Here is a 25,291-nt window from a genome sequence, read left to right as displayed (position 1 = left end):
GCAATTTAAATTGTGACGGTGGCAGCCGCACACTTGGTCACTTTTTTACAATAACATCACAGGAATGCTGACGTCCACTTGCGAAACTTTCATATATTTTTATTTGTGACAATGCACCCCGAGTTATTGAAACCGGGGGCGGCCGCTTCGAACCTCTCCAGCAAACCACTCGGTCGGCCACCCCCACCCCAACCTCCAATTTACCTCCGCGGATAATCCGAGAGTCGGCTGTCACGATCAAAAGGACAACAACGAGTAAGCACTCACGGTGGCAGCCCCTGTTCCAGTGGAAGCCCGGCTGGCACTCGTCGCACTTGAGTCCAGACGTTCCCTCTTTGCACTCGCACTTCCCCGAGTCGTTGCAGCGGTCGTGCATGGCTCCAAAGTTGTTGCACTCGCATTCTGCGGGATGCGGGGAATCAACGAGCGTCCGGGAATCCCAACGCCGCCTGTCGTCTCGGCTAAAACAAGGTAACAGGCGCGAGAAACCCTGCGATGTTTTGCCGAAGCCACCGTTGGCCGAAGGGCCTTTACTAGTGGTGGGAGCTCTCGTGAGCCCCCCAAAAGGGGGTATTTGGCCAATTTCGCAATTAAACTTGATTTGGCACTTTCGTGATATCGCTCTTAAATTTAGAAATATTTGGAAGAACGTAATCAACCGGGTAGGATCTTGACTGGTATGGTAGCCGACTCTCTGTGTTGTTCTAGATTTGGCGCTTTCGTGATCTCTTTCTTAAATTTAGAAATATTTGGAAGAACGTAATCAACCGGGTAGGGTGTTGACTGTTATGGTAGCCGACTCTCTGTGTTGTTCTAGATTTGGCGCTTTCGTGATCTCTCTCTTAAATTTCGATTTAAAGCTTTCGTGACTGCAGGGATTCATGTTCTTGGTTCTTTCGGTAAAGCCACGTAGAAGGGAAATAATAAAATAATAAACATTAAACAGAATGAAATAATTCTCACGACTTTAAGATCTTTCAACAAACTCCGGAATAAGAAGGCTCAGCTAATCGAGTCTCTCACCTTTCTGAACAGATGCCGCGACTCTAAGGTAATATGGAAATTATTTTGTTAAGGCGCTCTTCCCCCTCCAACCCAGCTTAAATATACCCTCCAAGCCTGGTGGTGTTTCATTCAGACGCTGTCTTTCCGACAGACCTGTTCTTCACCTGAGGACGGCTGCTTGCGTTGTGGCCGAAACGTCGTGAGAATTATTTTATTATGTTTTATTTTTATTATTTTATTATTTCCCTTCTACGTGACTTTACCGAAAAAACCAAGAAGATGACTCTCTCTTAAATTTATAAATATTTGGAAGAATATAATCAACCGGGTAGGGTGTTGACTGTTATGGTAGCCGACTATCTGTGTTGTTCTAGATTTGAAGCTTTCGTGACTGCAAGGATTCATACTATTTGGTTTTTTAGGTAAAGTCACGTAGGTTAAAAATCCAATAAGTGGTTGTGCTTTCGCTACATTGTCCACACCTGAAGAAGGACGCTTGTGTTGCGCCCGAAACGTCGTGATTTTATTTAGTTGTTTTCATTTATTTGATTAGATTTTTTACCTACGTGACTTTACCGAAAAAAACAGTGTTGTATTGCATTATATTTCTAAGTTTACTAGGTTTGTTTTCTCTTTCATTTGAACCTGATGATGATTGCTTGTGTTGTAATCGAAACATCGTATGCTATTATTTATTTTATTATTTTCTCTTTCTACGTGACTTTACCGAAAGAACCAAACAGCAATGTTGCAATTGCCATTTCGGGTAGATCGGACAGGCGACCTCGGAATGTGAGATCTTGTAAGCTAGGCAGATTGACCCTGGTTTGTACTTGGATAGTACCTAGGGTTTCAAAATATTCTAGACGTCATGCTGCAAAGGGCTGATGGTTACCTCCCCGCCCCCCCGCCATCCCCTGGGTGCGTTTGCTCCGGGTTCTCTGGTTTCCTCCTGCATGAAGCCAAACTCTCATTAACGACAAAGGCCAAAACATCACTCTCTCTTTGTAGCAGGATCCTCCTGAAAAAAAGTCTTGAGACTCAACGAGGGTAAAATAATTGTCATCATTATCATCATCATCAAATGCAAAAGTCAAGTCTTTATGTTTAATCGAGTTTAATGGGTTTGTGTTGAGTAAATTCCACATTCCCACGGTCGAAAAAATCTAACCGTATGCCGACCACTTTTGTGATGATGATGAAATACACCATACTCTTTGGTTCTTTCGGTAAAGTCACGTGGGTATAAATTACCATAAATCACGACGTTTCGGGCACAACACAAGCGTCCGTCACCCACCTGATGACGGACGCTTGTGTTGCGCCCCGAAACGTCGTGATTTATTTTCTACCTACGTGACTTTACCGAAAGAACCAAAGAGTATGGATTCCTGCAGTCACGAAAGCTTCAAATCAAGAATGAAATACACTCTTAAATCAAAAACTACTTTCTTTATAACCGCGTCTTGTATTGAGTTTGTTGTCATTCCCCCGCACGATTGGCTACGTATGGTGCGAAAGAAGTTCAACATACATACTGTACTGTACTGTACGTATAGACAAGAGCGATTAAAACAACACAGACGATACCGTTGGATGATTACAGACCTCAGCGCTGATGAAAAACATTGAACGTGATGCGTGCAACCAACACAATTCATGCTACTTGAAGAATGACGGTACTGTCGGCGATTGTTGCGATTGGTGATTTTGTTTACTAGACGGTTGTGGTGGTTGTGGTGGTGGTGGTTGTGGGAAGTGGTGGCTTTGGCGTTTGGCAGGGATTGCGGTGTTGATGGTAGGCACACGTTATTTTTGGTGTCACTTAATCTGAACGTTAACTTTGAACGTGTGACGTCAGTTGCACTTGAATCAGAAATGTTGTCGGGTGAGCTGAAATGGGATACGAGAAACCTGCAGAAATATAGACAGGATATCTTCGGGATAAAAATCAATTATCCTGACCTTCCGGGGAAACATGACGCTCCTTACGGTAAGGAGCAACGCGCGGATGTGAAACCATTTGAGTCTACGCTTTAAAAGTTTTGGTATTTAAAAAAACTGTGTGGTATTCATATTTTGTGTCTGCTTTATAATTTTATCTTCAAATTATCAGTGTAACTGGAATTAGTAACTTTAATTTAACGTGTGTACGATGCGTGGACGTCTCCTCCGCTATTCAATAATTTGTTACATTTCGTCGGGCTGATTAAAAGTTCACAATGAAATATATCTTCCTCCGTATTATGACAACATGACCTGATTTAGTTAACTTTATATTTAATATTTTTTTGGATAATATAATTGGTGTGAAGTTTAAATCATAGTTTCCAATAAACACACAAATGTCACGTGAAAAGTAATGTAGTTTTTGTATAACGAATGATGTGCAATTCCTGAGGTTAAAATATACATTTGTTTAAGTAATTGTCTCCACATTCAAATGCGCATAGGGCAGACCCTGCTTGTTCTTATGCCTCGGACTGTTCCCATATAGGTCAATTGTTACTGGTAGGAACCTCCTGGTTGCACCAGCCCAAAGGGGATTATTGTGTCCGTCCGTCTGGCCGTCGTGCATCCAAAAATGGGAGGGGTGGGGCTGGGTGGAGAGAGGAGGGGCTGGGTGGGGTGGGAGGGGTGGGGCTGGTCACCCCGTGGTGCCCTTATAAAACTCAACGTTTAACCTACTCACGCCGGCTTGTGCCCGCCCTCACAGTCGGCCATATTTGCGGAATACACCACGCCGCCGTTGACCCTGGCCATTGACCGAGCAACCCAACGTTCATACCAGCTCCCTCCGCAGGAATGTGCTAACTTTTTTTTTTACCAGGTAAGGCCCACTGAGCTATATAGCTACTTTTTCAGAAGCGACCTGGTTACCACAATTGACAGCTCAACAAAGTGACTTATTATCACGAGGAAATTTATAACAGCCAAATATTCTAAACGCGGAGGGGAAAAACGGATTACATGGAGAAAAATGTGGAAAGAGAACACGCAAACTCCAAATAAATAGGGGTCAAGGTTGGAATCGAACTCACGACCTCCTGCATACACGGCAAGGTAGTCAACATCTCGCCACCGTGGCACCCCAACATTCTTTTTCTGATTTTGGGCATGAACGTGAACCCCTTTAGAATCCTAAAGGTCTGGCTCTGCGAACGTATCCATTTACAGCATACCGTAAACAAAATCCTCATAGTTCCTTAGTCTGGCTCTATGAGGCTCAGCCAATAACACTGAACCATTAGAATCTTATAGGTTTCTTCGTCTGAGTCTTAGACATTAGCACTGAACCCTAGGAATCCTAAAGTAGTGGGCACCTTTCACTGCTTAAAAATAAATCTGGCTAAACATCTCAATTATAAGACATTGTGAATAAGCGTTGAACCACTGATGTTTTATTGAACACATGGAGAGCCAACGCTGCTGCAGCGTGGCAGTGACTGGCTCTGTGCACTTTAAAATCAAAAAGAGAAAACCAAATGGCACCTCAAGCAACAGAGGGATCGTCCCAAAGGAAGGGGCCGGGGGGAGCGATCGCCCCTTTAGGACGATCCCGTAGGACTCGGCACAGAGCCAGACTTTTGGATTCCTGGGGTTCATTGTCGATGCCTGAGCCACTAAGAGCCAGACTAGTTCAGCGCAATTAATAAGTCAGTGCATGTGGTATGAGTGCCGTTATTGCGGCGCAGGTCGCTATGTTTCACAGACGTAGTCTATAGTAGATGTACAGGACCGGGTCGGTCTTGCGGTATGTAATCCCAATTGATTAATTTGCGGTATATATTTTTTTGTAAATTTGAGAGATTTGGACCATGCCACGTGGCACACAACGGCCTACTGGCAAGCAGCCGGTGGCATATGCTTTCATGACTAATACAGTACACCGGCATTAATACAGTACACCGGCGTTAATTGCTAGGGCGGCCTGCAGGGTTCGAACCACGAACCTCCGCAGCAAGTGGCGAACACTGCTACCACCAGGCCACGTCGCCCCCCCCACCCCACCGCCAAAACAAATTGTGAATTCAAAAAGAAAGCAACGTGTCCATTTTCTGACGCGGCATCTGTGAAAAAGAGCTTCATAGCTCATCGGATTCCTCCAGTATAAAGAAATATTCCGATTGTGATTCTGACAACCAGCCCCCCTTTTTTTTCTTCTCCCCCCGCCCCCCCTCAACGTTACAACGCGAGCAAACGGAGCGGCCGGCCTACTCACTGATGCACATGTTGGGATTGTCCAAATCCACGGAGAAGTTGCGGTAGAAGCCCGGACGGCAGAGCTGGCAGTGCTGGCCCCGCGTGTTGTCCTTGCAGCTCACGCACGTCACGATGTTCAGAACGTCGATGTAACTGCAGCGGTTTGAATGACCATTGCAGCTGCATTCTGGGGGGAAGAGGCCAAGCGAGACGTTAGTCGAGCAAAACTCGAGTGACAGTTATTTCTCCTCTTTGGATGTAATGGTGTTTTTTTTTTTTTGCACGTCAAAGTTACGTTGCATTTTTTAAACAAATGCTGCATTTAAATCGTGTCGCACATTACTCTAAGGTGCAACGGTACTGTGCGATCATCGTATTGATCCGTTTAGGTGTGTGCAGTGTTTGTAATTGTGTATCTTGATGCAATATGATGCAAATATAAATGTTTATAATATTTTAGGAATGTTTTGTAAGTGTAGGACTACACAGGACGTGTACATCTATTTAGTGTTATTTTAAGAGCGTCTACATAATGAATATTATTTTTTATACGTTTATTTAGTTCTCAAATAGGAAAATGTTTTCCTAAACGATCAGAAATGCCAGTGGATATTTTTATCTGTTTTCTCTATGAGTCATCGACACCATAATCCCATGTGCAGCATTTCATTCAGTGTATTAGAATAATCTGTAACAGCAGGTGCAGTTGGGACAGCAGTTGAGAAATGTAAATCATTATGGTGAAAAAAAAAAACTTTTACAGAGTGTAAATTGATCACTATGTCAATCAAACTATGTGCTAAAGAGAATTGTACATAGCTACTGGAATTCGAAATCGTGATTCTGTTTTAAAAACACGATTATTGAACAGTTTTCACATTTCCAGCAGAGTTTTTTTTTACATATTCGAGTGGAATTTTCAACGCGAAATATAAACACGATGCATGCATACGGCATTTACATCAAAATACAATCTCACTGCACGGTTGGCAGCAATAAACATGGCTTTAGACCATGTAATGAAAGAGAAAGCATTTGCGCCAAGATGACATAAAACGGTATTGTTTTTTCAAATTTTAACAGATTACAGTAGATTCCACCCTTGGACAAGAGCCAATCGGAAGATAGCCCGGTGGGTTGTGGTGATTTGTAGGTGAGCTAAGACTTGCCGTGCACGGTGTTGCAAATATGAGGCAATGGACAAATGAAAATGGCCACCATGTCTGGGCAGGGCAGTTGTTCGTGAAATTATCACAGTTTGGAATTTGATTGTGCGGTGAGTCGGAAGTCAAAGTGACCACCCAGTTGGCATATCAGGTTGCCCAACTGTCCTGGTTTTCCCAGGATCACCCCTTCTGTTGAGGTAGCTGCTGTCTTGGGAAATCTACAAGCCTTTCCAGAACATGAAAGGTCCAGGTTATTTTTGTATCAGTCATGAAATCATACACCTCTCAAGCCCAATGCAATTACATGTAGTGCTCATCCTCTTTTAATATTACGGGATATTCCTCTTCACGTGATATTTCCACGTGTTTTGTTGTTGTACCTCATACGTGGTCATTCTAGTAGATGCGTGTGGATGGCGTGGGCCCTGTTGCAAGAATTGAAATGGGCCATCCCCCCACCCCCGCCCTGTCCAATGTGGGCCTTTTGGGCCTCTCCGGCTCGTGGGCCCTACAGCGGTTGCACCGTTCCACTGCGACCACTCCCGTCACCGTGTTGAAATTAGCATGGAGTGGTTGCTCATTTCCCTTGGTGGTCGTAAGTGAGGATTAGAAAAATTCCACATTACTATTGCCAGGACAAATATCTGCAAAGAAAATTCCCTGTTGATGTCTGACACATTGATGGTTCCTTGCACCATGTGATAGGGGGGGAGGGAGTGGCTTTAAGAAAAATAAATAAATCTTTGTCCAATTGCCACTAGAGCCAAATCACCCTGGATGCATCCGATCTCCAATGCTCAGAAAGAATGAGCCTTGTTAGAACTGGGATGGGAGATTGTCTTGGAATACCAGGGCATTGGAGGCTTGGGATACAGTGTATTGAATCCACCTGTGTGGAACTAAAAATGTTAACCATGGGTATGCATGGGTTTATCTGAGTGCTCCAACATGCTAAACATGCCAATGCAAGACTATCCTGAAAATGAGTCTCGGTATTTTACGAGCACAAATAAATAGCATTGCTATCCTAGATCGAGACTAGAAATGCAATGTAGCCTCTGTGGAGTTGTGGTTGTGATTGAGAGGTTGCTCTTTCTTGTTCTTTGCAGATCAACGATAAAAAAAATCGACTGATCTCCAGGCATGCAGCGTATGATGTTTGCAATTCACAACCGACACTTTATCACTCCAAACGTCTCCGCGCTTTTGTAACGTATGGAATTGTAGGCCAAATTTGATAGTTCCAGTCACATATTTGACTTATGTTGTGTTGCTTATTGTACTCACTGCTTGGTAGTGGGTGTACACGCATGGGCAACTTGCCAATGCGGTGAACTCAAAAGTCCCATACACGACAATTGCACTACTGAAATCGTTCTCTTGCATCTTTTTTGTGCCTTTTGCTTTGAAAGCTCTGGATGTGCCCCAGATTACATTTTTTTAGAACTTTACACAAAGATGGTGCCGTTTAAAATCAGATGAAGTGAATTAACGGGAGCGTGCTCTTCAACATTTCTGCCCGACTCGAACTCTCCACGAATCGGGCTGCTGTGCCTTTACGGAAGTTTGTCTTCTGAGAGCTTTACAAGAAAAACAACAATCATCACCCTATAAGGGCGATCATTGAAAATCCCACGAGAGATTAGAATCTAGCTGAGAATAACAATTATTCTTGCGCTTTACATGCACAGGCACACGCATGAAAAGCCAAGACAAATGAGAGCACTATTGATTAAAATAAAAAGGAGAGAAGAGACAAAAAAGATTACTTGAATGATGATGGCGAAAAAGTTCTCGTACAATGAACGTCAAATGGGGATGTGTTCGGAGGAAATGGTATAGGTATGGTACTTACAAATGACAATGATTGGGACACGGAGGAGATGGCAGGCACTGGGGAAATGACTGGATGGTGACGTCCAGGGAAAACAGGAGGGTAGTCTTGACCCTACCTGGATTGGTGTCTAGTTCCTCCAGAGAGGAAGAGATGCTCGGCAAAAAGGCATCGGCCTTTGAGGCGGCTGAAAACCCAAAGCAGAATAAGACACGACACACAGATTAACCCCTTTTTTCAGGCCGCATTTATCTCTGCCGCCTCAGAAGAAGAAGAAAAAAATATATGTATATAACTTGTAGTTTAAAAAAATGCCACGGTATCTCCATGCTCAAAAAATCGCGGGATGATGCTCAACCTTTTTGGCAGCTGTGAGCAAAGTGGAGAAAAAAAACTGTACATTACTATGGCAGGGATCTGCCTCAATGTCACAGCCGCTGTTGACTTCCCGTAGAGTAGCACTTTAGTTTTGTTGACCCTAGATGGACGATCGTCCGAGTCCACCACCCGGCTGGAAATTAAACTCGTAACCTTTCCACTGCGAGTCGATGAGCATCATGACGGCACCACTCGTCTTTGATGTATACGTCGCAGTGGTGAACCAAAAATTGTCTGAAGTCACTCGGATTACATGCCATTGCTGCTTATGCTCAAAATGGTCTTCAAATGAACGTAAATGTCACTGCAGGCCAGGAATGTAATATAAAATACAAAACAATTTACGTTGTCATGTCTGGATAAACAATCTATTTCTAATTTAACACATTTTCCCTCCAGTAAAAAAAAAGCTAATGTGCATGCCTACCAATGATTATGCCTGCAGACACCAGATGTATGCAAAGGTTTAAGCAGACAGCCTTGCCAAGGTACATTAAAGAGACCAATTGAATTCTAAAAAACAATCAAAGCCTTCTCCACATGCAAAATTCATACGGCATTAAGGCCCTTTGTTAAAGCAAGATCCGGTTTCTGTAAAGCCTCTGGAACCACATGACAATGGCTTTGGTCGCGGGCAGAATTCTTCGACGAATGTTGCTTATCGTAAAGTGGCAGAAATTTACAGAGACGAAATTAAAGGGGTCGACGGAGGTTTGAAGCTTTTGTCAAGTGAGACGGCGAACAACAACAACAAACATCTCTTGTAGATGGCGCTCTTGGCTCTGTTCGAATACCAAGCGATGCCGTTTCACCGGTTGTGAATCAAACAAGATGTTTGCAGTTGGCCCAGGCACGGCTCTCCCCGGAAAAAAAAGAATTACGGAAAATTACGTTGGGCTTTTGTTTTTCACGAATGGCTGCTATTGCAAATGTTAACGACGGATAGAAATAACCACGGGCCATTGCGGGGGGGGGGGGGGGGGGGTGGGAGGGGGGGCACTGTAAACTCGTATTTGTAAACGTACGCCCTCGTATAATAAATGGTATTATTGTAAAAAAACAACATCATAAATTGTAGTCTGTGATTTTTGTACATCCTCTGACTATATGAAACGTTGCACATTTACATTGCATAAAATGTTTCAAGTTGTGCGTTTTTGTTGAACCTGTGAAATGAAGGCGTTCATGCAAAACCAACAGGGCCGCTTAATGCAAAAATCGGTGCATTTCTCTTTTTAAAACGCACAGACACAAGATGGGCGTAATGCGCAGAAGATTGCCACTATGGCTATTTTTAAAATCGAAACCAAAGTACATTATAAATATTCTACACCATCTACGACGGCTTCATTCAAGCTGTATTTTAATAATTAATGTGCATCGGGGATAGAAGTGAGATCTTGCCTTGGTTTAAGTGATGGAAATGCATGTGTGCATGCAAGGCAATGGATGAGCTTTAGCCTTCCTGCATGCACACGGTACATCTGTGCAGCGCTCACATTTGCTGAGAATCTCGCTTGCGTAAAACATACTTTCCATTATTCTGTATTTTATATTTCACCGCGTGTATTTTTTTTTACCATAGCTTATTTTTCCCTTCTGATACAGATAATCCTGTAGTTCTGTAAGGCTGCGTGGATACGATGCTGAGATGCGGACAAAGGTGCTTTGGGAAATGGCACACAATAGGAAATAATAAAAAAAGCATCGCAGCAGTTGGGGGGGGGGGGTTACTTGTGTCCAAATCCCAACTATTTCTGGGATGAAGTATGTTTTTGATTGTGCTCGCTGAATGATTGCACACTGACATCATAAAACTGAGCACGGGCTAACCGACACAAACCATTTTCAAATTATATGTTGCTGTACTTGGGGAGGAGAAAAAATTGAGCTTTTCCTCTTGTTGGGAGGGCTGAGTTATTGGCCCAGTCGATTTATACATTTGCCGGCGCTGACGCATGATTCGACCGATGATGATGATGATGATGACAACGTCGCTCCCGTGATTGTTGGCAACAACTCCTTGGGGTTCTCGATTGTCACGTGGCTATGTTTTCCGTGCCCGGTTAATTCGAGCGAACCAACGATTCCATTTTCCGGCAGTGTGTAATTTTTGTAAGGAGGGTAAACGATTCGAAATGCTGCATCGGGCTCTTGAGATGCCATCGCGTGGCTCGAACGGATATTGGCGGTGTCCCTCGCTGCCAGCGGGCCAATGAGCTGTTTGCTGCCACTGATCAAACACTCCAAAACGGCCGCGGAAATCAGAGTTTGTTATCCATCCCCTGTGGCTGAGGCTGGCGTTCGCCATCCAGAATTTAAAAAAGGCTCTGGGTGTTCCAACCCATCTTTGGCCGAAGAAATGAACACCGTATTTTTTTCGACTTGTTCAAATTTGAGCCCTGAGATTACAAATTGCGTACGCTTCAACAAGTCGAGAGGGGCGGCTTTGGAGACCGCTGGTGTTTTGTGCAGATGATTGTCAAGTTTATTGATGGTTAGTATTTAAAGAGACCTCAACGCGGGTCGCTGCAGAGGACGTGGGGTAAAGCTACGGCGATTGTAACGAGGGCCCAACTATTGCGAGATTTTGAGAGATGTGTGCATGTTTACAATTGCACCTATGTGTTTTTTTTCTGCCACGACTATTTTTATTTGACCAGGCAAGGCCCACTGAGCTATATGGACGGAAATGTATCGAGGCCGCAGGGTGGCACAGTGGTAACACTTGTGTCTCACAACAAGGAGGATCTGGGTTCGATTCCTGACTCGAGTGCAATTCTCTCAGGAGTCTGTATATTCTCCCTCTTCTCTGCATCGTTTTCCTCTGGCTTCTCTGGTTTCATTACGTCGCTGAAATCATACAATGCCATTGATGTCAGCCAAGTATCCTAAGGCAGGACCCTCCTGAAAAAAAGAGTGGCTTTCTTAAATATGTAGTGAAAGTGACTTACTATTGTAAGACTTCGGGAAATACGCACATGTATAAATGTGGGTTGTTCAATAGTCATGTTCATATTTAACTGAAATGTTAATATAGTATGACCACACAGGGAAATAGTAATACATCTCTTTGATGTATTGCAATACATTTTTTTAGCAAATCCAACTTTTAGTTAATTGTCCCTTTAATTTTACAAGTAAAACGACATCTTGCTAAAAAGCTACTCCTGAGGTTGTGTTTTTTTTTAGAGCTGACTGCATATAATTTCGGCCATTATTAAGTTCCGTTGAAAATTGACAAGCTGAAAATTGCGCTAATTGCACGTAATCAGTATGCGTGCCTAGAAGAGGGGGGGGGGGGGTATATGAACGGTAGTCTGGAGACACCAGACTTTGTTTTTCGAAGCCTGTGGGGAGCAAGGCCCATGGCGTTGACATCTGAATGATCAGACTTGCCACTGCTGGTGAGGGAAACAGGCCTCCACTCTCGAGGGTGGTTTGACTTTCCACGCTGATCAGTCATCTCGGAGGAGGTGAGAGTAACAACAACAACAACCGCCATTCGCCACTAAGTGGCAGTGACGTCACCACGACGCTTGTGCCAGGCCATGTGCACCTTGAGGCCACGTGAAGTGTCGGACGCCCGCTGGCAGGAGGTCACGGGACAGACCCAGCAGGTGCCACGGGTCGACTGACTGAGATGACTGAGATGACTGGCTGATGCACCACCTGTGCCCCCTACTGTGCCAACTTGCTGTGCTTTAGCCACCCGGCACTCCGCTCGTTGTTGTGGGAGTAACCACACTTTTGCTCCACCACCGTGGCGTACCAACCTCTTAGTGGACATCCGTGACCCTCCTGGACATCTGTGATACAGGTGCTCGATAAGCTCGTCGGATTCCTCCAGAAGAAATAAATATTGTGATTCTGACAAATATTCTGATATGGTAGATACACTTCTTCACAGTGGATGTTAAGGATCGCGTGATGTTGATTCGTTATAGATTTTTTTAACACTGATATTTACGCGATTTAACCCCCCCAAAAAAACCTATTGCGGACACGCATTTTATTAACGCGATCGGACACACAAAATAAATTATGAATCGTAATATCGGTCGCGAAAAGCCTGAGTGTGTTAAATAATTTACCCTTTGATGTCATTCGAAAAAGGGAGCACAGTCGGTCATGTGTGCCGGTGACACCGGCCCAATTTTCCAGACTCGGAAATTACACCGCAAATTACCCAGTTGGCTAAAAATCACATGGCACAACCGCCCCCTCGCGTGAAACTGCCAAAGACTTTCCTGTACCCAGCCGTGTAAACAGACCGCCTTCGTGGTAGCGTTGACAGCCTCTAAGAACGATGTGAATACCAAATACAGGAGGCCCTTTTGCAGCGAGGTGAAACCTGAACGCCCTCTGCCTGGTTCGTGCAATGATTCTTCTGTCACCTACACGTTTATCATGACGATGATGACGACGATGACGACGACGGATGCCTAATGTTCTCGTGATTTGCTTTGATTCGGTTCCTCCGTCGTTGGCAATCCGAGTCGTGAGCCAGTGTGAGCCTGTTTAGGTCGTCGGCTCCGATGAGAACCGGCTGAGAGGCGGGAGTGGCAGCTGAGGCTTAGGGACATGATCACCGTACGACGGAGGAAATTGTACGGGTCTAACCAATCACGGTTGATGGGCACACTAAGGTACACATCGGTTTTCTCTGCACGAGAGTCTCCTCCGGATTCTTATTCCTAGGATTTATTCAAGGACTGTTTGATAGACAGTATTGTTTAATGCGGTTTAAACAATTCGGTGTGGAGCAGTATTGCAGTGGTTAGCACGCCGCTCTATGAACCTGGTAACTCGAATTTGATTCTTGGCCACAGCTGCTATCAGAACTGGTCCTGCCCTCCTCCCCCGTCACCAACCTGCACTTGACCAGCGTGGTGAAGTATAGTCAAACAATTAAACCTTGACTTAAAGCTTTCGCGACTGCAGGAATTCATATTCTTGGGTCTTTCGGTAAAGTCACGTAGATCGGTTTTTGTTATTTCCTTTGGACCTATCTACGTGACTTTACCGAAAGACCCACGAATATAAGAGTCGAACAATTCCCATGACCAACATGGTGTGGGGAGGCCTTCATTCACGAGTGGTTTCATTTTCTATTTTATTTTTTCTAATGTAGCTCACATGTATCTGTTTGATGTTAAATGCATGGAACAAAAAATCTAGAACCTCGTGCAATATGTTCATAATTTCACCGTCGCTCACATTTGCGAGGTAACTGACTAAACACATTTTACAGGTAATGCCACTGGTCCTTCACAAGCCAAAGCTGAGGCCCGTATTGACCACTATGCAAGCGGGTGGCCAATGCGCCACAGTGCAATAATTAGGGAATGGAAGATGAGTGGGCTGACGCTTCCACTCGAGAAAAACAAACTACTAAACATAAATTCCCAACGCACCAATGACTCACAAACTACTGTTCGCAGCAGCAGCAGCAGCAGTTTGCGGTAGTGCTAAGCGCACGTCGGATGGACGTGCGACGAAACAAAACAAGGAGGCTCTAGGGGTATGATGGATGGGCAGACGGGCGAGCGAGTGGATGGGCGGACGAACGTACGCGGGGTGGGAAGATACAGAGACGGACAACAGCGTGGGAGGGTGACTGAGCGGATGGGCTAATGGACATGCGCTCGCATGGACTGATGAGCGGGCACACTGAGATGTCACGGGGTACAGCGGGTGGGCACATCCAGCAAGTCCCTACCTTGTTTGTGATGTGAGGCCTCGAGGGAAGAGGCACTTGGCCACACTCTCTCGTACTTTGGAACGGCTGGGAGCGTTCAGGAGATACACGTTAGCTTCTTATTTGTTGTGCATCTCGCCGTGTGTGTGTGTGTGTGCCGCACGTGAGTGTGTAATGTGTGCAACGGTGCGAGCTATATGTATATATCTGAATATACTACCGGCATTGCTCAAAGTAATTCCAATGTTATGTAACTATGGCGAATGTTATAGTCGTTCCAGGGCTCTAAAATTAAAAAAAATAAAGGCACAGAAACTTTTTAGTTTTTTCTGCCTGTGCAGTCATGTAACATATATTTGCCAAACCCTTATGATTTAGGTGGTAAGGTGCAGATTTTAAAAATTTTTTGACTAAATAAGGATTTTCTAATTGTCGTCATACAGCTTTTTTTTTTATAAAAAATGTTTTATGCATTTCTTGCTTTGAAAATTGATATGCGGTAAAAAGGGATTTAAAAATCATCAGCCTACCACTTAAATCGGTAGGTTTGGCAAGTAAAAAGATGTAGACAAAAGAGTGATACATGTAATAGATGTAATCGATCATTTCCCACTAAAACAAGTGGGGGAAGTGATCGGTATGTATCAGTTAGGTCAAATTCAGATGTTGATAAATGGCAATTAAAAACAAAATTTGGCAAAACATTGTTTGTCCCAGTGGTTGTCTTGTGGGGCCTCTGCTTCACAAACCTGCATTGACTAGTGTGGTGAAGTATGGTCGAACAACCCCCCCACCCACCACTGACACGGTGTGGGGCGGAGACCTTCATCCAGCAGTGGATTGACAAGGGGCTGTACGTTGCTGTAGTTTTATTCTATTTTCGATAAACGTTGTGTAAAGAATTCGAGCACTTCTCTCCAACTAGAATCGGGGGGGGGGGGGGGGCGGTGCAATCGACGTCACTCTGGAGCAGCGCTGGCCTGACGGGGAGACCAGCGCCGGTCGGTCAATAATCACCGACCGGCACCTTTGCGTTCCAATTCGGTGACGAGCGCCACATGTGTGACGTTGCCTCCGCCCAACTGGAGCCAATGGCCGCTGCCTCCGTTTCCACTCTGACCGCCGCTGACCCGCAAGTTCAATCGAGTGAAAGCGATGTGCGTCGGCCAATATCTGGGGGAGGGGGTGGGTGGCTTCGGAGATTGGCCCACGATGTGCGGTGTTCATTGATCATCCCGGAAAAAAAATGAAGCGGCTTAAATGTATTATCTCCAGTGCGCAGGTGAAGATAAAATCACTAGCTTGCTCGAATGAAAAAAATTAAACCTGTGCTGGTATTCGCCAGCCCTTTCATGAAACCATTCTGGACAATGAATCGTGTTCACCAGCGCACGTATCCCTGCTTTACATGTCACATTAAGACTCAGCGGCTCGTAAAATTACAAAGTAATGTGACGCTCACTTTAAACTATTACGGGTTATTTAAAACAATGTTGCTGTTATTGTAAAGGCACATTATTTTCCCTCTAATTAGCAAAGGTCAATGTTTGTCAATTTGCATGGTAATGAGGTTGTGTGAATGTAATAATACACTGAATGAATGGATGGATTATGGGTAGTCAACACCTACATTTCATAATTTACGTACTCCCAATGAATGTGGAATGTGTATTAATTTTAGATATCAAATCAACTTATGCTCACGTTATGATACATTATTTAGTTTATGTTATTCATGAACAACCTACATCGTTCATATTTTGGCTACATATTGTCTCTCGTGTTTGCATAAACAGTGCTTTACAAATATTGGTGCGAGTGGAGAACAATTCGCAGAATGTGTTTGTTATCGTGTTGCATTTGTAAACGATCTGTTTTCGTACTTCGCGGTTTATATTTTATTTAACTCCTAGCGATGTTGAAAAAGCATGACAATACAGATACAATGTCTGGTTTTCCTTTCCCATTTTCCAAAATGCAAGTGACCTCACCTCCAAAGTTGCCACCAAGCCCATCTGTGGACAGAGACAGGTTAGTTCAGTTGACATTTCATATCCAAGTCACATGGCATGGGTTTAATGACTCGTAACATTCCACAACTTGTGCATCGCATGTCAACAAAACCACCAAGCATGGCTGGACGAGGGCCCTCCTACGCCACACGGGTCGCAAAGGTCATATACAAAGGTCATATACATTGAGCATTACGGGTTGGTCAAGGTGGCAATCATAGGTGCGAGAGCATAGAAGTACAGTACAACCACATACATTTACGTGTAATATTCTTGGCTGCCCGCTGCTGCCCAATATGTGGCCCTGTAGGTGCCGAGGACAACCTGGCGTACATGATGGTCACCCATCCAAGCACTTTGCGGGCTAACCGCTGCTTAGCTTCAAGCTCTTGAGATCAGGTGTGTTCCGGTTGATTTGGTCGTAGGAGAAACAAAGGAACATCTGTCCAAAACAGGACTTCGGATACTTACACTAGGCCCGGTTTTCAAAGGCGAGCATCAACACGTTCCTCCTGTCAGACGGACTCATGATAGCTGATTGAAAGTTTACCTTTTTTCAATTGCCTATTTGAAACACCTCGCACACAAGAGGTGTCAAAAACCCAACAGCAGGCGTGTGTCACGATTAATTGATTTACATCGACTGTTCTTACCCTCCCAGATGCATGCGTTGTCTTATAGTAAAATAATAATCGGTTATTTGTTATTCATGAAAATGGTCATCTCCTCGGGCTAACAGAGTGATAACAATTACATATCGTTATGTTATCTAGCTCATACTCACAGGCCCTTTGGATTGCACCCGTTGGGTTGCACTCCCTCGTCAAAGAGGCCGCTCTCCTCCTATCTTACTAATTTATCACATTAACATCTTGCTAATCTCTCACATTAACATCATGCTAATCTCTCACAATAACATAGCGACTTCCGTGCCTTCGTCGAGGAGGCCGCTTTCCTATCTTACAGCTACATGCTAATTTTTCACATTAAAATCACTTGCCCCGGCCACTTCTTTATGACCCTTGGGCTACACCCATTTCAAACCTTTTAAAACAGTCTGCTTCAGCAGCAGGCCATGCTTTCCCACCTGACGCTTGTGTTGCGCCCGAAACGTCGTGATTTATTTTATTTTATACCTACGTGACTTTACCGAAAGAACCAAAGAGTATGGATTTCTGCAGTCACGAAAGCTTCAAATCAAGATGATCTAGCTTGTTATGTTTATTTGTATTTGCATTTGAGTTGATAGTTAGTACACATTTGCCAGCTGCGTAAGACTCTCAGCCTTTTCCCACTTGGTTTGCTTTTAATGAAGTGACATCACTGTTGGGACGAAACGACCCAATTGGTAATTTTTTTTAAATGTATTATGACTTCTAAACTATTTCTGTTAAACTATCCTTGCAAATTATAATTGTCCGTTTCATCTGCGCTGCAACAGAAATTCATAATGCAGAACAAAATATCCCAGCAGATGGCACTCAAGAGATTCTCGAAAAAAATTGCGACTCCAGATGAAGAATGGCACGTTCGCCATACGTATGACAATTGTCAGCAGTAAAATTATGAATATGTAAAATATGAATACTAAAATAATAAAATATTATTAAAGCCAACAGCGATGAGTTGAGCGGTGTCATGCTGTGCCCAAGTGTCAATAATGCTTCAATTATTTAACGAATGCAAGGCCCCATTATAATGGAGAAGGCAAACAAGCATATGGTGAGCCGCTATGTACGGTGCTAAAAAAGTTCAACGCACATACATCAAACACTTTCCACCGGACCCCCCCCACCCCCACCAATGTTATCAGGTCAGCCAATCTGTCAACTTGGTCACGTTATTTTAAATTCATAAACATCCAATTACCAGGTCGGCATTCACTCTGTGTCGCAGTCTCTTGCAGCGTTATTAAATGATCACGGTCTGCATCTTTATTCAGATGGGTTAATTCTCTCTCTCTCTCTCTCACTCGTCATTACAATCAGTGTGGCTTTGATCTCGGGGTGGGAGGTTGAGGCTCTTGGGTAGCTCGGCTGACTGAGCTCACGAAAATATTTACCCCCGGGGGGGGGGGGGGGGGGGTGCAGGGGGGTTGTGGCAGCGGGGGAGATAAAAAATATTCCACGAGTAATTAATCCCTGGTCATTCTTGATCATTTTTATCCACTAACAGTCACCATTGACTCAAATAAAATTACATTTGATTGACGGATATGTTTAACACTGCGGGGGGCGGGGGAATAGGGTGGGGGGTGGTGGCAGTGAGGCAGCGCAGTGGTAAACACTCGCGCCTCGCAGCAATAAACGCCTGGGTTCGATTGCCAAGTTTGGATGTGCTTCCCCCTGTTCTGCATGGATATACTCTGGGTTCTCTGGTTTTCCTCCCAAAGCCAGAATAAAAAAAATGTATAATGTAAACTGGTAGTGGTCAAACATCCCAATGCTGGAAAATTACCCGCAAAAATGACTCAATCGGGAGTCCACATGAAGCCAAAAACTTGGCGGGACCCTCCTGAAAAGAAGAGTCTTCTTCTTGGTTCTTTCGGTAAAGTCACGTAGATGTATAGCATGAATGCCATTCAGACGCTGTCTTTCCGACAGACCTGTTCTTCACCTGAGGACGGCTGCTTGCGTTGTGGCCGAAACGTCGTGAGAATTGTATTTTATGATGTTTTATTTTTATTATTGTATTATTTCCCTGCAGTCACGAAAGCTTTAAATCGAAAGAAGAGTCTTGACACTTTTCTTGAGTGAACGAGCACAAGAACAACAAACAACAACAAACAACAACAACGATGACTCACTTTGCTTACCGGTGTTGGCTGTGCACTCGTTGGGCATGCCGTTTGGGTACGGGAGGTAGGTGCCCGCCTTCCACAGGCGCCCGCGGTATCCCCGCTTGCACTTGCCGCAGTCGGAGCCCGTCGTGTTGTGCTCGCAGTCGCAGAGCAGCTGACCCTTTTCAAATTTGCACTCCCTGGCGTGCAAGTTGCACGTGCACCTTGAGCGGCGGGAGAGGGCGGAAAGGTTGGGAGAGGACCGTAGCAACGCGCACACACAAGAGACAAAGGTAAAAGGAGCAAAGGTTAGGCTCACAGACTGTCAGGGCAAGTGCTGTACAGCTCGCCGACGTCTTGTCGGGTTGCACCGCGCGCGTTGTCCGGCGGGATGTCTCGCGCTTCTCTCCACATGCTGGAAGCTTCGAGAGGAACTGAATTGAGGGGCCGTAGTTCATCGCTCGGTAAAGTAGCGCTGGTGGCTGCTGCTGCTTCCTCTACTCGGGAGAAAAGGGCTGAAGCCTCCGTAGTTCCTGAAGAAGCTCTCGGCACGCGGAGACAAAAGCGTCCTGACGTCGTGCCGCAAGTCCGCAACACGCGGTGACAACCCGCAGACGCCGTTCGTGTGGGCAGCATCACTCCAGGCCACCGCTTGTGTCTCCCCCACCGCCGATATTCGCACGCTCTCTCTACTCGCTTCTCGCTCGCACGCAAAACAAAGTGCCGTTAACAAAGTGCCGTTAACATGTGTCAATTGAGGCCAGCACCACATCCAGACGCTTTACGTCACCACGGTACTGGTACCCATTGACTGCATCAAGTACTCGCTTAAGGCCGAGTCAACCTAGGGGGAGACCGACAACTCCGATTAGCACGGTTGGTTACGTAGGGTGCGAAAGAAGTTCAACGTACATACATACAGGTTAAGATGGCACTTGGCACTCATGCTATACATCGCGTAGAATCAAAGACTCTGAGCAGGGCTTTAGTGCAGTGTGAGAGTCAACGCAAGACTCCTGAGCCTTTGAAGTTGTTTCCGTGCTGTTGGCAAAGCCTTCATTGAGGCCGCAATGGTGGACAAAGGGAATTGAGTGGCCAGTACGTGCTGTGTGTATGCGTGTATGAATGTTGAACTTATTTTTGCACCGTACGTAGCCAACCGTGAGAATCGGAGGTGCACGACCGCTGCTCAACTTTGTTCCTCCAATTCCGATGATCGGCACAGTGCACCAGGTACTCATTCAAGGCGGAGTTGGAAGGCGGAGGGCAAGTACGAACCCAGGTGCCGCTTGCCACAAAAATGTTATTTGTCGCTGAGAAGTGAACAGCGGATTTTTAGCGCAATGCACGAATCACACTGCCACTGTCTTTGACACTTACAACAACAATCACCGTCATTTGCCAATAAGTGGTGGCGACGTTGCTATCGGGGTAGAGGTGCACCGAGAGGCCAAGACGTGTCAAATGCTCGCTGCGTGGGAGGTCAGCGGCACAGACCCCAGGCGTTACGGGAATTTACCGAGATGACTGGCGGATGCTTGGACGCACGCGCGCGTGGCACGGTCAAACAAGCGTCCGGCGCGCGCGCGGGGTCAACGACACGAGCGGGGTCAACGACACGCACGGGGTCAACGACACGCACGGGGTCAACGACACGCGCGGCTCTGGAAGTTCCGGGCACCGTTGAGCCGTCAGCGAATGAAGGTCGCGGCCACTCGTGCATAGACGAGGATTGTCTCCAATTTCGGATGCAATCACCCCCACCCCCACCGAGCGTCCCCTCGGCACTCGCAACAAACCGCGTCGTCTGCGCTCGGCGCCGGGCATCAACGTGCCGGCCACTTTGTTTGGCGTGCGCACGATCCCGCCGGGGAGCCGCGTGCACGTGCGGACAACGCGCACCTGGACACATATTGATGGCGGCATTACCGCCACCGTCATCCGTGCATGCGTGCAGGCGCTCCCGTGGCTACGACCCAGCGTGCCCTTGCCTTTTGCCTCGTGACGCTCCTTTGTATGCCCCCCTCGAAACTGCGGCGGGGATAAATTGCAGCCACACTCGGGAGGTGGGGGTGGTGGTAGTGGTGGTAGTGGTGGGGGGGGGCACACACTCGGGTATCTTGTTGTGCACCACGAGGCTCCTCAATGGCCTCACGCAGCTCGTGAACATGTCGCCGTACGCCAGAATGGAGCGGCCTATTATATGCATCACGGCATGAGTCACCATCGGCCGCGGTAAAAGAACTGCTGGGTGAAGCCTCCTCAAGCCGAGCGTACGGTGTATAACAATCCGCGTTGCACTTGCACACGAAGTCATTTATTTTTTTGCGATTATGGTGCATAGTGGCTGTTCGATTTGTTTTATGTTTTCAAAAAATGCACTTGAAACGGGAAGAGCTGTGCTTTTCACCCAAGAGTAAAGCTGAAGGCGCAGCCCTGCAATTGCTTGCTCGCAGCACTGCTGCCAGAAGAGGGATCTCTAGAGAGTCCCTCTGGAAGGTATTCGGCCTATTCCTCAACGTTAGCGAGACATCTTTGATGTGCGGGGGTAAGCATACTTGGGACAGATTTAAATATCGTTTCCCCCCCCCATTCTTTTAACCGCCACGCCGGGAGAATTATTTGAACCCGCAACCTCTGCATTGCAAGTCCAGTGCGCTAACCGTTACACCGCAGCTACAAACGCCTCCCTAAGCCGACAGTGTCTGATGGTAAAAATATCTGCCAAGTTTTGTCCGAGCTCGAGAATGTCCGATTCCTGTGTCCACGGTGCTGTTGCCAATTGTGTATGAGATGGCACAGAGCCACTCCGGTGTGACCGCCCAACACAGCAGACTCGCACGCTATCGTTTTTTTATTCTTCAGGATGAATAAAAATCGCCGATTCTGTGATTCGAATTCATGCAAATATAAACGCGGCCCGCATTGGCGAAACATCGCATTGGTCAGGAGTGATCTTCGCTCTCTCCTTCATCGCGACGATACGAATCGAGTGAGAAGCGCTCGCGTTTTTTACTGCTTCTAAATGTTATTTCGGTGAGCCGAGTCATTGGGCCATTTAGGAAGCAAAAGAAAAGGGCTATTTTTCAAAGCCTGTCAATTGAAGGGCTGTTCAAAGAGTCGTCTTAAAATAGGGCAATTTTATCAGTAGTATTATTATTATTATCATCATCATCATCACCGAGCGCGTAACAAGTGCTAAAACACTGTAATGCTCTTTCATTCATTCGCGTGATGCTCACGGAAGTGGGCGCAGTTGCGCTGATTATCCGTGTGAATGATTGCGGCGTAGAGGGCACGTGGGAATTGAGCTTCTGCTCCTTGGGATGTGTGTAGTGAAACGATACAAATGTAGATTATTATTCATTGATAGAGCCCACAAGGAGCTTCGGCTCACATGGAGACTGTGAAAGGGCTGAGGAAGAAATACATAATGCAATATTCCACGGATTATATGGCGGCGCTGGGTAGAGGAAAATACACCTTCCAAACTTGTGTTCGGTGTGAATAACATTACACAAATCTCTTCTCTCTCACGCACAGCTACCAGATTATAAGATGCTCCCTCAACTTTTAGGTTTAAAATGCGTGGGGAAAATGCGCTTCATAATCTGGAGAATATGGTAACAACTACCCTTTTCTCCAATAGGTGAAGCGAACAGAAACAGTGTTCTTATCAATATTTTCCCATTTTTTGTATTCTATATTTTTATTTTATTGTGGGTTTGAAGCCATCAAAAAAAACTCGTTATGTTTGAATGTTATGTGCACGCGCATTTCCTCAGTTTATTTCCTGATTGTCTTCGGGAGATCAAGCGTTGTCGCCTATTTCTGCGTTAAATGTTTGTGTCTGGAGGCCCATTACGCTTTCCGAACGCCGCCACGTGTTCATATAAATAGTTTAAATCTCACGCGCTGCTGCTTTGATCTCAACAAGTGTCGTAAAATCCATCACCGACACGATGGCAATGCGTGTTGTTATCTTAAAAAAAAATATCCGGAAAATAATTTGACGCTGTGTTCACGAATGCTTCTATACCTATACATCTAGTGGTGTGGATTTAATTTAAACAAGGTGCTCTGAATATTTTTGTTGTTGCTTGGTTACAAGTGTTTAATGAAGGCAAATGTAGAAATGTTTTACTCTAATCACTGTAATTATTTTCAGTGTTAACACGAGTAATGTAAACATATTTAACTTGCATTCAATAGCATTACCCACGTGTTTTTTTTTTCTCGGCATACACTGCTGCTCGCTGTTTGCAATTTAAAGCATCCATATTCATTTCGGGGTGGAGCATTTGTGTACAGTGGTAGCGTGCTGCACTATGAACCCTGCGACCTGAGTTCAATTCGAGGCCATGGTTAAAATCAGCAGCAAATGATATCAGAACTGCTGCTGCTCTCATCCCAACTTCATAGACCCGTACCGACCAGCAAGGTGAAGTATGCAAAAAAAACCCCACGAATTACAAAGTGTGGGGCCGGCCTTTGTCCATTGGTAGATTGAGAATGAATGGAATTTTTTTTTATACTCCATTCAAACAATCTTTTTTTTTTAATTAACATGAAAAAATCGGTCACTTGTCGAGTTTTGGCAGATCGAAGATGAACTTGAATACTCATGCGCATTTTAGGAAATTATGACAATCGCAAACGGATGTGACATATAAACTTTGAGCATACAAGAGTTTGTCAGTCACATCACATCAAACTTCTCTGCTGTGATAATAATAATAAACATTTACAGAACCTTGTCAATCCACTGTATTATTACCTAAATGGCCTCATATTTGCAGCTCTTCAGACCCGTGTGTACGCTTTGCTTGATTTCCGTAGCGTAAAGCACACGGGCATCCCAGCGTTGGCTAATGAAACTACTCGTAATGTAGAAAGCCCACTATTAGGCCGTGAAGTTTGGATCAGTGCTGAGTATGATTAATAATCCTCCGGCCCGCAATCTGTGTATTCGCGTGAAATAAAGGGAAGGCGCAGAAGAAACTAGACCAAATGAGCAACAGCAAAAAAAAGGGCAAAATTGCATTTTGTATGTTATTCTGGGCACAAGGGAAATCATTAAACCGGGGCTGCACAGAAATCTTCCTCTTGGGTATGAAATAAAGAGAAGGGATCATAGTGAGCGGGAGTTGTTTTGTCTTTGGTTTTTGTTTCTGCTTTAAAACCCTTGGAGGGATGAGCCGTGATACTGTCTTGCATCATCATGTTTGCATCTCCCACCTCTTGAGTCCAAAAACTGCTGTGAAGAAACACTTTCCGCGAACGATAATTGCTCTAATCTTAATTTTAGAACTTTCGTGACTGCAGGAATTATTATTTGTTTCTTTCGGTTAAGTCACGTCTAAAGATAAAATAATACATTAAATTAAATAATAGAATACGACGTTTCGATTGCAACACAAGCAATCATCATCAGGTATAATGAAATAGCGACATAAAATCTAACCAGAAAACTATAGACAGACATATTAGCAGACAGATATCACCAAGATACATAGCAAGAGCAACACAGGTAACAGAGAGGGGTGATCGTCTCTGTGTGGTGGCCTTAAATAGACAGAGGGGGCGGAGGCAGAGAGAGGGAGGAGGGTTAGAGAAAAAATTAGCATATCCATGAGTGGTCAACAGACGTGGTGCTGCGAATGCGATGGCACGGCAAGCAAGCCTGAAAAATCAGGAGAAGGACACACTAAAATTAAATAACCTAGTAAAATATCGAAATGTAATGTAATACAACACACAGGGTCGGTCAACACACAATTAACGCATAGCCTGGTTGATTACGTATTTCAAAGATTGCTAAGTTAGAATTTAAGTGTGAACAATCTAAAGAGAGGACACAGGCAGAGAAAACAAGTCGCCAGAGAGAGAGAAAAAAAGATAAGCTTAAAACTTCCCCGTAGAAGTGGTTCAATCTTAATTTTAGAACTTTCGTGACTGCAGGAATTATTATTTGTTTCTTTCGGTTAAGTCACGTCTAAAGATAAAATAATAAATTAAATTAAATAATAGAATACGACGTTTCGATTGCAACACAAGCAATCATCATCAGGTATAATGAAATAGCGACATAAAATCTAACCAGAAAACTATAGATAGACATATTAGCAGACAGATATCACCAAGATACATAGCGAGAGCAACACAGGTAACAGAGAGGGGTGATCGTCTCTGTGTGGTGGCCTTAAATAGACA

At 45.0% G+C, this 25,291-nt stretch overlaps 1 protein-coding gene across 1 annotated transcript in view; it reads right to left on the bottom strand.

The window, feature by feature from the left end:
* The window catches only part of LOC144734010 (netrin-G2-like), a 67,071-nt gene that overhangs the window by 3,244 nt on the left and 38,536 nt on the right, over positions 1-25,291 (bottom strand). Inside the window, exons 3-8 of the mRNA XM_078616048.1 lie at positions 19,106-19,302; positions 16,279-16,302; positions 14,309-14,374; positions 8,327-8,395; positions 5,228-5,395; positions 268-402 (exon numbers count right to left, since the gene is read on the bottom strand). Coding sequence (XP_078472174.1) covers positions 268-402; positions 5,228-5,395; positions 8,327-8,395; positions 14,309-14,374; positions 16,279-16,302; positions 19,106-19,302 — 659 coding nt within the window. The remainder of the gene's footprint in view (positions 1-267; positions 403-5,227; positions 5,396-8,326; positions 8,396-14,308; positions 14,375-16,278; positions 16,303-19,105; positions 19,303-25,291) is intronic.

Source organism: Lampetra planeri, chromosome 49 (assembly GCF_965212315.1).
Source record: "Lampetra planeri chromosome 49, kcLamPlan1.2.h2, whole genome shotgun sequence".
In the NCBI taxonomy this organism is placed as follows: domain Eukaryota; kingdom Metazoa; phylum Chordata; class Hyperoartia; order Petromyzontiformes; family Petromyzontidae; genus Lampetra; species Lampetra planeri.
The sequence above is the reverse complement of the archived record's forward strand: the minus strand, read 5'-3'. Positions and strand labels throughout refer to the sequence as shown.